We start from the raw sequence: 15153 nt of genomic DNA on the forward strand, positions 1-15153 counted from the left end.
AACACAGAGATATAGATAACAGGACAGCAAGTCCTAGAGGGAAGGGGAGGGATTTAGGAGGAAGGGGCACAGGAGGTATAAAAAGAGACACAGGGGTGGGAGTTGAGATAATTATATTCAGTAGGACACTTGAATCCAAGTAAACATAATAAATTAAAAAAAACAACACAACTCATTCATTAAAGTCCCTCTCCAAAATGTGAGAAAAGGCATCTTTCATCTGTGCCTTCCATTCTCCTAAAAAGTAGTGGTGAAATGGAACGGCTATTCCTACACTGGAATGATCGCTACTTAAGAGAATCCACTATTAAACACTTTAGAGATGTTGCACCTAAAAAACCCCTTAGTTTATATTTTTATAAATCTATACTATTTATATCAAATTTGCAGGACTTCTGAATATAAAGTAATCAAGGAATAAAAACCAGCTACCTTCCAATTCAGGTAAGACAACTCAGTGAACATTAACAATATTCCTAGAAAGATCCCAGTCCTGCTTAACAGGGACTTCTGTATACTCACTGACCTTGCCCTTTATTGATACAATGCAGCCACTATAACAACAATGCAGCAGGGCTCTGGGAGGGCTTCCCGAACAGCAAGCTCTTTTACCCTCTTTAGCAGAGAAGCCCTTCTTGAAAATGAAAGCCTCTTCTTTGGTTCTGCCTCTTCACAGTCTTATCTTTTGCTGTGCTACCCTTTCTAAAATCTAATTTTGATGTTGGAATTTGATTTTAGTCACAGGCATAACAGGCAAGACAAAACAAAACGTAACAAAACACAACACGGAGCTTAGAAGAGTTGCAAATGATTAAAAGGGCCATGATGAAATAACAGAATAACATGACACCGTTCCATTTATATAAATCCATAATGGAGTTCCTTCTATTAGGTTTATGGTATTCTTTTTGTAATAGATACCTAAGTACAGAAAAAAAACAAACAAACAAAACAGAATGAGGATTAAGTACCCAGAAGTATTTTAAATAATGCAACACAAATATGCTTTTAAAAATGTACATGCATCCTTTAATAGACAAAGTACACTATAAAGTGTGCATTAGAATATGGGGCATTAACTAATATGACAAAAGACAAAATATTCAGTGCATTACAAAGGTGACATATTACAAGTCACCATCAAAACCTAACATTTCCCCTAAGCACTCAATGCTGATAGACTGAAAAGTGTGTATATTGTTAATGGTACATTGTTAATTATATAACAATTAAAAAGTAAAAACTATTTCTAAAATTAAAAGAAACGTCAGGTATACATGTTAGCAAGTGTGACAAAACATAGTAAGGTAGATCACCCACAATTCTGTGAGTGACCATTTCCTTAGATGATTTTTCAGTTAGATTCTTGATAATATAATTGGCCTAGGAACATATGACCTATTAATTAGCTCCCACTGATGTTTCATTAAAGGGCTGACCATAGTACCATTTTTGTAAAGTATAGAGTATTTAACATGAAACAGAATATTACTGGTTTCCTTTTGAGGATCCATATACATCATTTCTCTTATTTTTTTGGATGCTATATGTATTGAAAAAATCCCCAGATACACATAAACATAACATTATGCAACATGTAACATATAATGCTAGTGTTAATAAATATTCATATTGAATTTTACATTTGTGAATATTGTTTTTCCTCATGACTGTGAAAGTAAAGATTTAGCTTTCTGACAGTGAAAAGAACTAAGAACATTAACACTTTCAGTTCACTACCTAAATTAGATCGGTTTCTCAGAAGTATAATGTATATGAAAAGTCAGTACTGCCCTAGCGGGATGGCTCACTGAATAAAGCACGATCCTATTACGCTGATGTCATGAGTCTGATCCCCAGTCAGGGGACTTAGGAGAAATAATCAATGAGTACACAATTAAATGGAACAGCGAGTTGATGTTTCCCTCTCTCTCAAATCCACGGAAATGAAAAATAAAGTCAATATTTACATACTAAATGTCAATATTTATGGCCTGACCAGGTGGTGGCGCAGTGGATAGAGCGTCGGACTGGGATGCGGAAGGACCCAGGTTCGAGACCCCGAGGTCGCCAGCTTGAGCGCGGGCTCATCTGGAGTGAACAAAAAGCTCACCAGCTTGGATCCAAGGTCACTGACTCCAGCAAGGGGTTACTCAGTCTGCTGAAGGCCCACGGTCAAGGCACATATGAGAAAGCAATCAATGAACAACTAAGGTGTCCTACGAAAAACTGATGATTGATGCTTCTCATCTCTCTCCGTTCCTGTCTGTCCGTCCCTATCTATTCCTCTCTCTGATTCTCGCTCTGTCTCTGAAATAAAAAAAAAAAAAAATTTATGTAGTCTGGTGCCTCTAGTACCAGTGCTGTGTGTGACATTGCAAATTGCTATGTTCTTGGAAATGCAAGAGATCCAAAATGGCCAAAAGGATCTTGAAATAGAAAAATGAAGTTGGAGGACTCAGACGTCTAAATTCAATACTAAAAAAAAAAAATGCAGTAATCAAGACAGTGTGGTACTGACATGGCACAGACATATAGATGAATCAAATAGACTTGAGTGTACAGAAATAAACCCTATCATTCATGGTCCACTGACTTTTGACAAAGGGGGCAAGCCATTTTAATGGGGAAATAAGAGCCTCTTCAAGAAATGGTGCTGCGGCACTTGGATTTCCACATGTAAAAGAATGAATTTGGACTCCTACTTCACACCACACATTAAAAAGTAATTTAAGGTGGATCACAAGCATAAGAGCAAAAACTTTTAAAACTCTTGGAAGAAAACACAGGAATAAGCCTTTAGAACTTAACTTAAGGAATGATTTCTTGGCTACAGCATCAAAATCACAAATGATAAAAGACACTCAGAAAGAGAGACCAAAGGGATGGTTACCACAAGGGAGGGAGGGGGGATGGGTGAAAAGGGGAAGGGGAATATTGTCAATAATATTATGGTAAGTTTGCACAGGGACAGATAATTACTAGAATTAGTGGGGTGATAACATTGTAAGGTAGAAAATATCAATCACTATTCTGTACAACTGAAACTAATATAATATTGTATACCACCTACTCTTAAAAAATGTCAAAAATAAATAAATAAAAATTTTAAAAGACAAGATTAATTAGTAGGGCATCACTAAAATTAAAACTATTTGTGTTTCAAAAGCTACTATCAAGAAAGTGATTTTTTCCATAGAAAGGTAAAAAATACTTGCAAATCATATATTTGAAAAGGATTTGTATCCAGGATACATAAAGAACTATTACAACTCAACAAAAAGACAAATAATCCAATTAAAATTGGATAAAGGACATGAACAGACAGTTCAAAGAAGATACACAAATGATTGTATAAACTACGACTATGATAAAAGCCATTGATTTATACACTTTAAGTGGGTAAACTTTATGGTATGCAAAGTATATCTTGATAAAGCTATTAAATCTTTTTAAAATGCTGTTTAGTAATAAGGAATTTTTCTGAGATATATAAACACCATATGCTTCTCATCTCTCTCCCTTCCTGTCTGTCCCTCTCTCTCAAAAAAAAAAAAAAAATCATAGTTATCTTAACTCTTCCATAAAACCAAAATGAAAGATCTTTCATGGCAACTTAAAAGAAACTTATTATCACTTGTGGTACTTTAAAGAACTTGATTGATTGATTTGAGAGGGAAAGAGAGAAAGAAATACCTCTGACCAGGGATTGAACACACAAACCTTGGTGGATGGGGAATTATGTTCAATCTAACAACTAAGCCACCTGGCCAGGACCTGTAGAACTTTCAACTTTTGCTCCAGATAAACATTTTGACTCACAATCAATTTTTAATCTTGGGACAAATTCTTACTATCAACATCTTTTATGTGCCTGAAAAATTGTCCTCACTAGACAGTATCTCTCATCCATTCAAAGAAATGCAAACTAGTTCAAATTTAACCTGAAAAGAATACAATTTGGAATCCACTATTAAAATATGTTATGCATTTTGAAGAAAAACAAATCACTCATAAAGATATGCTTTTTGGAATTACTGGTACATCTGCTTATTAGTATATTTTAATCCTGCATAATCAAGTCTCTGTTCAATTCATTTTCATTCAGTCCAGTTTTTTTTTTCCAAAAATTCAGAAATCTTTACAGAAATATCTTACTTCCCTTTAAATAAATATCATGACTAGGAGAATGACAGTGAAGCTAAATTACCCTACATTCTATGCCACCAACAGGCATTAAACACACATAAGCTTCTTAAGAGGCGCTAAAATTCAATAGCAAAGGGAAAAAAATCAACGAAGGTGTTTGAGCAACTTTTTATTACTAAGAATAAGCAAATTTTAACATTATTCACAACCCAGTAATTATATACTATGAGAGATAAATTCTTTATTGCCTCAGAAATTACTAATACAAGTTTACAATCCCTTATCTAAACCTTTTTGGCCTGATAATTTCAGAATTCAGAACTCTTTCTAGAAAGGTATGTCTGCCATATGTTATGTAATACCTCCATCAAGGGCTGCAGTTGCACAGTAATCAAACTAATATTTCTGCAGAAAACTTATGAATATTCACACCAAGTGAATACTCAATTATACACGGCCTCAGTGCCATTTAGCTCATTAATAATGACATTAATTTGAAATCCAGTGTTTTATATGTTATCTAGTTTAGTCACTGTAAATTATTGGGGTTTTTTTTTCTATCACGAAAAATAAAGTGTATTTAAAATGAAAGTTCATTTTATTTAAGGAGGTAAATGTAAAGTAGATTAATTGCGAAACTACATTACGATAATATTCCTCTAGAACTTGCCTAGCTCCACTCTGGTTAAAAACTCCATTTTTTGGCTTAATAGTAAAAGCCATCAGATCAACCCCAATCTTGCAGGGCGAGCATTCCTGGGGGCTTCAAGGACCTTAGGCATCCGGACCGTCTGTAGAAGGGCAGCGAAGCTCGGGCCGGGCAGAATGCAGCAGCATGTCTGAACCGGGCAAACTTCAGCCTCAGTGGATGAAGGTTAAGAGAAGTGACACAAGTGTGGTTGTCCCTTTACCTGCACACACATTTCTTCATAAGGCGTTGGCATGATTTCTTGCTAGGGGACGCAGAAAAGGTCGCACTGGGGAGGGAGAGGAGCGGCTGGTACACTAGAACTGGGGCTAGAGGAGGGAGGGCAACGGGGTACCGAGCCTCTAATAGTTGGGTGAAAATGCGTCTTGAGTCAGAGTTTCCTGCTTTCATCCCAAAAGGTTAGGTACCTGTGTGGGCGGAGCGTAGCCGGCCGGAGACCTCGCCGTGCCCTGCCCAGCCCTGGGCACCTTCACTGTTGCCGGGCACAGTTTGGACCGCGCTCCGAGCAGTCGCCACGCTCTCCCAGGCCCCCGGACGAGAACCCAGCCTCAAGCCAAGGGCACCCGCGGGAGGCGGGGCCGGCTCCCAGCACGGCGCAGGCCCGGCCCGCCCCAGGCTTCGAGCACGGGGCGGGACCTCGAGAATTCCATCCAATCCCCGCTCCCGGGTCGTCGCGGGGCCGCACCCTCGCGGTTTTCCGTCCAATTCTTGGCTTCTCAGCGGCCTTAAGGGAGCGGGCCGGCGGGGCTTGGGCTGCGGCAGAGCGGGCGAGGCGCGGGGGGTGAGGACGAGCGGGACCCCGAGGCAGCGCTCCCTCCCTCCCGTACCACCCCGTCGGGGGAGGGAGAAAGCTAAGTCGTGCCGAACAGAGTTAAATACTGTAGGACCGCGGAGGTGCTCGGGCTCGGGGGCCGGGTTGGAGGGGCACCCCTGACGGCGGTGCTCGGTTAGATTTCTCTCACTTGCCGGCCTCTCGCGTCTAGTCCTGGGCTGGTGGGAGGACTCTGCGAGCTCCCGTCGCCTTCTGTGCCCCTTGGCTGTAGAGGCGAGCCTTGAACTGTCGTCCTACGACGGGCCGCGGGCTGGTTCGGGGGCTGGTAGGGTCACCGCGTCCCGCTGGCTTTCTAATGGAAGGGAGTGCGGGTGTCTGAAACCGAACGAACTGTGTAGTCATTTTCATGCAGTTTTTCTAGCGGATGGACTTTTTGCGTGTGTTTGCTGTGTTTTCCCAAAAGTTTGAGCCTTGGGGCCTCTCAACCTTTAGATTGTCTGCCTTCCACCTTCTTCCACCAGTTTTTGATGTTATTCACCCCCCACTGCAATTGTTAAATTTGTTTCTTCCTTTCCGCAGTCATCAGCCTAGTTCAGACCCGTGATCTCAAAACAGTTATTGCAACAAGCTCCTGGCAGTCCTAAACAATTCATCTTGGTGCACTGGTATGTGGCAATCTTTTTTTCTTTTTTTTTTCTTTGAACTTATTGTTCCTGATTCTCCTTTCCACTTTTGAGTTTACATCTCATTGCTCCCAAGAAGCCCAGTATAATTAAATACAGCGTCATTGTTTTCTTAAAGCATATCGTATGGGTTCTTTTAGAATTATATTCTTTTTAATCTTTATTGTTGAGAATCTGATAATTCGTATTTTAAAGTGTACCTCTTGGTTAGTTAAGACTACAGTGGGTATGGAATTGGAACTCTTGGTCTGTTTCCTAGAGCCTGTTAAGTGGTAGGGAGGTATACAGGGAACATCTTATCTACTCTAGTATGTGTATTAGTTTTCTATTGCTGCCATGACAGTGATCACAAACTTAAAAAAAGAACACAAGTTTATTATCTCACAACTTCTATAGATCAGAAGTCCAGGTAGGTTTAGCTGGATACACTGCTTAGGATCTCACAAAGCTGAAACACAGGTTTCTGTTGCTCTGGGCTCTTTTCTGGGGGCTCTGGACAATCCATCTCCCTGAGGTTCATTAAGGTGTTTGGCAGAGTTCATTTCCATTGGTTATACAACTGAGGTCCCCATTTTCTTATTGGCTGTCAGCTGGGGCTTCTCTTAGTTCTGTAAGACCACCTGTGTCTGCAAAGTCAGACAGCCTCTTTCATGGTTTTAATTTCTCTGGCTCTTCTGTCACCAGCTGGAGAAAGCTTGCTCAAGTGATTAGATTAGGCCCACCTGGATAATCTCTCTATTTTAAGATCAGTTGTGCTATGTAAAATAACATGATCACAAGCGTGGAAGTGAAAATCTTATACAGTATTCACAGGTCTGGGTGTTAGGAGGTGAATTATGGGGACTATTCATAGAAATTCTGCCTAGCTAGCATAATACTATGGTCTTCTTAACTATATTACTTTATTCTTATAATGTGTTTGTGCAGACATTTTTATTTTTATTTTTTAAATTTTTAGTGAAAGAGACAGAGGGACAGATAGGGACAGACAGACAGGAAGGGAGAGATGAGAAGCATCAATTCTTTATTATGGCACCTTAGTAGTTCATTTATTGTTTTCTCGTATGTGCCTTGATCAGGGAGCTGCAACCAAGCCAGTGACCCCTTGCTCAAACCAGTGACCTTAGGGTGTCCACTGTGCTATTGCCTGCTCAGGCTGTGCAGACATTTTAAAAAAAACTCTTAACAATAACTTGATCTGATTATATGATTATGCTCTCTACAGTTAAGGAAATTTAAAGTTAGTTGCTCAGGCACACATGTCTAGAAAGAGGCAGAGCTGGAATTTGAACCTACATCTGCATTTCCATTAGATCTAAAGCCAAGTCTATGAATGGTCAAAGTGAAGTGCGGCCAAAGTCATGAGATTGGAAGAGGAACTATGAGGTCTTTGTTGTATCTCTTTTTTGGATTATTATTATTATTTTTTCTTGTGACAGAGAGAGAAGTAGAGAGAAGGACAGATAGGGACAGACAGGCAGGAAGGGAGAGAGATAAGAAGCATCAGTTTTTTGTTGCAGCACCTTAGTTGTTCATTGATTGCTTTCTCATATGTTCCTTGACCCGGGAGCTTCAGCAGAGCAAGTGACCCCTTGCTCAAGTCAGCGACCTTTGAGCTCAAGCCAGTGACCAGGGGGTCACATCTGTGATCCCACACTCAAGCTGGTGACCCGTGCTCAACCTGGCAACCTCAGGGTTTTGAACCTGGGTCCTCTACATCCCAGTCCTACGCTCCATTCACCGCCTGGTCAGGCCATGGATTATTTTTTTATATTAAGCTAAGCTCTTATATATAAGCTCTTATATATAATTTTTTATATATAAGCTAAACAAATGGTATGAATGAGATTTTTTTTTTATTTTTGTTTCATATACCTAGAGGGAGGAGTCCAGGGCTAGGAGAAAGATTCTGACAACCGCAATACAGGCATCCCTCATTTTATTACGCTTCACAGATCTGTTTTTTTTTTTTTTTTTTTTTTACAAAATAAAGGCAAGACCCTCCACTAGCCAAAAATATCGCAGCTCACTTTATTGCTTGGTCTGGAACCAAACCTACAGTATCTCTGAGGTCTGCTTGGACATTATGCGTGTACGTGGCTTCCATAAATGGGACCAAGGTGCTGTTCCAGTTGGGACTATCTGCTAGGCGGTGAGAAGGAGAGAAAGCACAGGGTGAACCCATGTAGTCCTTTACAGGGGCATGACCTCGAGGTGACACGTACATCACAGAGCCATGCTGAGCTCCGAGGGAGGAGATATAACTATAGCTTTATGCCCAGATAAAAGTCAAGATTCTCTTAAGAAAGAAGGGGGAAATTACATTGGCTGAGAAGAGTCTCTGCCATACTATTGTTTTTGATAATGTTTTATTCTGTAACCTTCAACGAGTGGGATATTTTGTTTTTGCTATTAGTTTTAAAAGATAGTATTTGAAAGAACAGGAAATTCTTATTCAATGTTAATGTTCCTGATTTCTCAGTTGCTGTTTTAATATATAGTTTACTTCATAAACTCTGCTTCCCCTCAGAGTCTACACTTTTAAAATATTGGTTCTCTGTCTGACAAGTTTATGGATTTATTAAAGACAAGAAGCAAATAAGACCTGGATATACTGTGGTTCTTAAATATTGATTTAGTGAATTGGACCTACCATATATATAAGAATATTTGTGAGATTGAAGTGGTGAGGGCTGTCTTTTTTCTTTAGTGTTTCTATTGTGATTGTATCATGGAAAATCAATTGGCTAAGTCAGCTGAAGAAAGAACATTTCAGTACCAGGATTCTCTTCCATCACTGCCTGTTCCTTTACTTGAAGAATCATTACAAAAATACCTTGAATCAGGTATGTTTGTAATCTTTTAATATAACTATTTTTATTTAACAACTTAGAAAACTATAAAATTTTTAGAGGTTGATGAGGGTCTAATTGATTTTTCCTTAAAATGTCCAAAATTTTCTCTTATGTTAATTTTCCATAGTTTAAAAAGCCAGATAGTACTGTTAGACTTACAATAAAAAGTGGTAGCCCTCTGTGTCATAGCCCCAACCCCTGCACATCCCACTCTTTCAAGCAGGCATTTTCAAATAATTTATGTTTCTTGTGTTATCTCCAGGTTTAAACTATTTTAACTTCTTATGCTACTATTTCTTGGAGTTTTCAGTTGATATTATGAATTAGTTTCTAAAATTATGTATATTTAGCATTCTTACACCCCTTAATTTCCCCCATCCCCACAGCATACATACAACCCAACATGAGAAGGAAAATCCAATTCCAGATCACCGTTTGGGATTAAATTAATATTCACTTGATTTAATTAGGGTTTCACCTGATCAGTGTTTACCTGAATTAATTTACCTGACCATTTAGGGTTTATGTTTTGCAGTTATTCACAAGAGAACCATTTACCTTTTTGTTGCATTTTTCTCCTCATTTTTCATTTGCTAAATTTGCTTTATATTCACAACTAATTTATTCCCAAATACTTCAATGCACTGAGAATCCCTGAATCTATTTAAATACATAAGATAAGTCTCTCGGTTTCATTTCTTCTTGGAGACATCCCTCTGGCACCCTCGACCTCCTGCTCCAATCAGCATCTCTTGAGCTGTGGGCAGCTGTTGTCCTGGGGCTTTCCTTTGGCCAGAATCCTGGTAGTTCTCTTCACCTCTCCTGTATTGGGTTCCCTGGTTTGTGGATTCTGTCTTCCTCTTTTTTCTTTCTGTTTTTCCATATTTTGGTGCTGTATATCTTCAGTAGGCACTTGAGAAAGCATATCTGGGATGAGGGAAAAATGTAGGACCTGAAAAACATTTAATCTGCCTTTGTACATGATTGATTGGCTGACTATAGAATTCTGGGTTGGAAATGATACTTTTAAAGAGTTTTGTTCCTCTTGGATGTTCAGTCCTTTATATGTGACCTGTTGTTTTACTCTCCAGATGTTTGGCAACCTCTTTTTTTTTATCCCTACCATTCTGAATTTCTCAATGATGTCTCTGAGTGTATAGGTATTTTCATTTATTTCTCTGAATATTCAGTGGGTTCTTTTAGTTTAAAAAGTCATATTCTTTATTTCTAGGAAATTTTTGAAATACTGTTTCTCTGATAGTCTTGTCCTTACTTCTTTGCTCTCTCTGGAACTCCTCTTACTTGGATCTTGGTCCTTCTGGGCTAAGCTTTTAATTTAAAAATGTTTCCCTTTCATTATTAGTGTGTTAATTGCTGTTGAGTCAACTTTGACTCCTAGAGACTCTATGAATAATATCCATGACATCCGGTCCTCAACTGCCCTGCTGAACTCCTGCAGACTCGTGCCTATGGCTTCTTTTAAACCATCAATCCACCTGGTCTTTCTCTATCCCTGTTGTCTTCTATTTTACCTAGTTTTATTGTCTCTTCCGAAGAAGCCTGCCTTCTCATGATGTGCCTAAAAGTAGATCAGCTTCAATTTTGTCCTTTTCTTCTCCAGTGATATTTCAGGAAAACTCTAGGACCCACTTGTTCATCTCTATGGTGATCCAGACTAGCACTCCTCCAACCCCATGTTTCAATCGAATCAGTTTTTTCCCTGTCAGTCTTCTTTGCATCCATATATAGTTATTGGAAATACAAGGATGTGGATGATCTAGGCCTTCACCTGTAATACACACAGTGATTTTTTCTAATTCTTCCCTTCCTGCCCTTCTGAGTCTCACCCTTTTCTTGATTTCGTGGCTGCAGTTTCCATTTGAATTGATGACTGAACCAAGGTAAACAAAGTCTTAACAAAGTCAGTATCTTCATTGTCTCTGGTAAAGATGTGTATCGCTTCGGTAGTCATGATTGTTTTCTTGTTGAAATGCAGTCCTGCTTTGGCACTTTTCTTATTTCACTTTCATCAGAAGTCATTTCAAATCATTACAACTCTCTGCCAGTAAGATGGTGTCGTTTGTATATCTTAAAAGTTATTGATACTTCTTCCACCAGTTTTCACTCCTCCTTCCTTTGAGTCAAATCCAGTTTTTCGTTTGATACGTTATGTGTACATATTAAACAAATAGGGAGATAAAATGCACCCTTGTCTGACACCTTTTTCTATAGGAAACTATTCTTGCTCCATAGTCTGTTCTTACAGTGGCTTCCTGTCCACAATACAGGATCCACATCAAGGCTAGCAGATGCTGAGGCATGCCCATTTCTTTCAGAGCAGCCAGTAGCTCTACAGGATTGATTCAGTCAAAAGCTTTATGATTATAACACATAGACTGACCTTCTGAAATTCTTTGGAGCACTCTAGCATCCAACAAATGCTTGTAATTACAGTGCCTCTTCCTTTTCTGAATCCAGCTGGACCCTCCGGCATTTCCTATGTAGAAGCCTTTGTTGCATCCCCTTGAGTGTCACTTTACTTGTGGGAAGCTAGAGCAATGGTCTTGTACTTAACTGCACTCCTTGGCATCTTTCTTGGAGACTGTGATGTATATTCATTATTAGCACTTTCTCCTTTTGGTCTTTTTACTGTTTGGTATTTACCAATCCTTTGTTCTACTCTCTGACTCTCGAGTGTGAGGCTTTCATCAAATATCTGGCACTCCTTAGATGTTCATATTTGAGTCAGATTCTAAAAAGCAGACTAGGAACTCTGTGTATGTGTGGCGCTTGGTGACTAGTAAGCTTCTAGGGTAATAGGGGAGAGAACTAGCAGGTCTATGAGGTCATACCCAATATCAGTACTCCTTTCTCTTAAACCGATCAGTTTTGCCAAAGAAGATTCTTCTCATCATTTGTTTAGAAGGCCTGATTGTTGGTGTTTTGGGAGTTTAGCAGGGGGAAGGGGCTGGAGGACTCACTGTTCTGGATATACAGGTTTGTTATAAGCTATCCTCTTTTCAATTTGAGCTAGAATCCAGGTATTCTACTTGACTGGTTCAACTTCTGAGAGTAAACATCCGCATTTCCACTGACATTGCTAGGAAAGTGCCTGGTTTTCTATACAGAGGTGAGTCTGGGTGAGTGATTGCAGCTTCTAAAGACTTACTGGCAATCCTGTTCTCAGCCTCACTTTGTCCCCTGCCTTTGGAAGCCCATGTGTCTTTAATTCTTGAGCCTTTTGGGGATTATACTGCCAGAACTGGCTGCTTCTTGGTTTGCACCTAACTCTGCCCTGTCTTCCATTGCCTTCTACTTTCGATACTTTCTCGATTTTACAAAGTCAGTTGCCATTTTCCTATATGTTTTGTAATTTGTGAAATGTTAGCTTAAGTTGTCCTGCTGTCTTCTCTTTTATCATTATTTTGTCCTTATAGATTTATACCTTTTTAATTACTTTACTGTCATTTTAGTGAGTTGCTAGTGGTAGAGGTAAATCTATGTATTTCATTCACTTGAACTAGAAACCCTCTTTTTAAAAAAAATTATTTTTCTCCTTTTTTCTTTACTTTCATCTGGGAATTCTAGTATTTTTTTAAATTTACTGATTAATCACTGTTTTTGAAATTTACTTGTACTTTTTATGAGTACAGATATTTAAATTGATTTTAAGATAAGATTTTGAGGTCCTGGTTGGTTTTTGAGCTCAGTTGATTTTGAGCTCAATTGGTTAGAGCGTTGCCCCAAAATGGCAACGTTACAGGTTTGCTCCCCAGGCAGGGCACATAGAAGAATCAACCAATGAATGTATAGATAAGTGGAGCAACAAATTAATATCTCTCTCTCTCTCTCTTTCCTTTTCTCTCTTTTTCTTTCTCTTCCTATTTCTTTCTCTCTTTTCCTCTTTCTCTGTCTCTCTCTTTCACTTTCTCGCTCTCCCTTCCTTTCTCTCTTTCCAAGATCAATGTTACAAAAAGGACAAGGTACTGAAGAGGCAAAATACAACAAACGGAAAATATTAATTTCTCAAGATTTCTAAAATTTACTTTTATCTATAACTTAATTTTCATAGCCCTTGGTTTCAATGGACTGAGAACCCTATATCCTCTCTTTCTCTCTTTTTCTTTTCTTTTTGTGAAGGAAACCGTTATTGCCAACACGGCACCACACTATGGGCAGGCTTTACACTTGTGTTACATCTGCATACAGCATGTTCAGGGCTCTGCTTGAACCTTAGTAGAAAGGCACATTAATTTCTCTTATTCATGGCTAAAGTCAGTTTACTTTGCTGTAGGACCAAGAGCTACATGATAGTCCTTTGTCATTTTAACTGTCATCATCGAGAATGATTTTAAAATAGTTTTTCAGAAAATGTTTATTAGGCCCTGGCCGGTTGGCTCAGTAGTAGAGCGTCGGCCTGGCGTGCAGAAGTCCCGGGTTCGATTCCCGGCCAGGGCACACAGGAGAGGCGTCCATCTGCTTCTCCACCCCTCCCCCTCTCCTTCCTCTCTCTCTCTTCCCCTCCCGCAGCCGAGGCTCCATTGGAGCAGAAGATGGCCCGGGCGCTGGGGATGGCTCCTTGGCCTCTGCCCCAGGCGCTGGAGTGGCTCTGGTCACGACAGAGTGATGCCCCGGATGGGCAGAGCCCCTGGTGGGCGTGCGGGAGTCTGGATGATTGCCTCCCCGTTTCCAGCTTCAGAAAAATACAAAAAAAAAATGTTTATTAGATTACATAATTTCCATTGTTTTATTTTTTTATAGTACTTTGAATTGTTGGTTTTGAGCCAATTTATTGGACTGCTATGATAATTAGTGTATCCATAATAATTTTACATAAATCAGTCTCAAGATTTATATAAGTACTAAAAATGAAGAGTTTGTGGTACTTGATGTCTAAGTACTTTAATGCATATTTTTTCTTTATAGTAAAGCCATTTGCAAATGAGGAAGAATATAAGAAAACTGAAGAAATTGTCCAAAAATTTCAAAATGGTATTGGAGAGAAATTGCACCAGAAATTACTTGAAAGGGCAAAAGGAAAAAGAAATTGGGTATTTATGTTATTGTACTTAAGATAAGAAAATTGTTGATCCTTTAAAAATGGAAAATAGGTCCTGGCTGGTTGGCTCAGCAGTAGAGCGTCGGCCCGGCATGTGGAAGTCCCAGGTTCGATTCCTGGTCAGGGCACACAAGAGAAGCACCCATCTGCTTCTCTACCCTTCCCTCTCTCCTTTCTCTCTATCTCTCTTCCCCTCCCGCAGCCAAGGTTCGATATGAGCAAAGTTGGCCCAGGCTCTGAAGATGGCTCCATGGCTTCTGCCTTGGGCACTAGAATGGCTCCAGCCGCAATGGAGCAATCCCCCTGGTGGGCATGCTGGGTGGATCTGGTCGGGTGCATGCGGGAGTCTGTCTGACTGCCTCCCCATTTCTAACTTAGGGAAAAAATACAAAAATAAATTAATTAAATAAATAAAATGGAAAATAAAAATGTGCATATCTTTCACTTTAAAATTATTACTGTGGCCCTGGCCGGTTGGCTCAGCGGTAGAGCGTCGGCCTAGCGTGCGGAGGACCCGGGTTCGATTCCCGGCCAGGGCACATAGGAGAAGCGCCCATTTGCTTCTCCACCCCTCCGCCGCGCTTTCCTCTCTGTCTCTCTCTTCCCCTCCCGCAGCCAAGGCTCCATTGGAGCAAAGATGGCCCGGGCGCTGGGCATGGCTCTGTGGCCTCTGCCTCAGGCACTAGAGTGGCTCTGGTCGCAATATGGCGACGCCCAGGATGGGCAGAGCATCGCCCCCTGGGGGGCAGAGCACCGCCCCTGGTGGGCGTGCTGGGTGGATCCCGGTCGGGCGCATGCGGGAGTCTGTCTGACTGTCACTCCCTGTTTCCAGCTTCAGAAAAATGAAAAAGAAAAAAAAAAAAAAAGAAAAAATTATTACTGTGAAAAATCTTGCAGTCATTATCATCATTCTAATGAATTGATTA

At 40.0% G+C, this 15153-nt stretch overlaps 2 protein-coding genes across 4 annotated transcripts in view; one reads left to right on the plus strand and one right to left on the minus strand.

The window, feature by feature from the left end:
- LOC136383888 (uncharacterized) overlaps positions 1 to 8540 on the minus strand; it is a 41268-nt gene extending 32728 nt beyond the window's left edge. Inside the window, exons 1-2 of the mRNA XM_066353792.1 lie at positions 8373 to 8540; positions 5266 to 5923 (exon numbers count right to left, since the gene is read on the minus strand). Of these exons, the coding sequence (XP_066209889.1) occupies positions 5266 to 5923; positions 8373 to 8540 (826 nt within the window). The remainder of the gene's footprint in view (positions 1 to 5265; positions 5924 to 8372) is intronic.
- CROT (carnitine O-octanoyltransferase) overlaps positions 5509 to 15153 on the plus strand; it is a 41657-nt gene continuing 32012 nt past the window's right edge. The window contains exons 1-4 of one of the 3 annotated variants that reach the window (XM_066353796.1): positions 5509 to 5639; positions 6210 to 6295; positions 9024 to 9159; positions 14095 to 14219. In XM_066353796.1, coding sequence (XP_066209893.1) covers positions 9045 to 9159; positions 14095 to 14219 — 240 coding nt within the window. In that variant the 5' untranslated portion in view covers positions 5509 to 5639; positions 6210 to 6295; positions 9024 to 9044. Of the gene's footprint in view, positions 5944 to 6209; positions 6296 to 9023; positions 9160 to 14094; positions 14220 to 15153 lie in introns of all 3 variants that reach the window. The other 2 variants (XM_066353797.1, XM_066353795.1) reach the window with 2 other exon arrangements.

This window comes from Saccopteryx leptura, chromosome 12, assembly GCF_036850995.1.
Source record: "Saccopteryx leptura isolate mSacLep1 chromosome 12, mSacLep1_pri_phased_curated, whole genome shotgun sequence".
NCBI classification, from domain to species: Eukaryota; Metazoa; Chordata; class Mammalia; order Chiroptera; family Emballonuridae; genus Saccopteryx; species Saccopteryx leptura.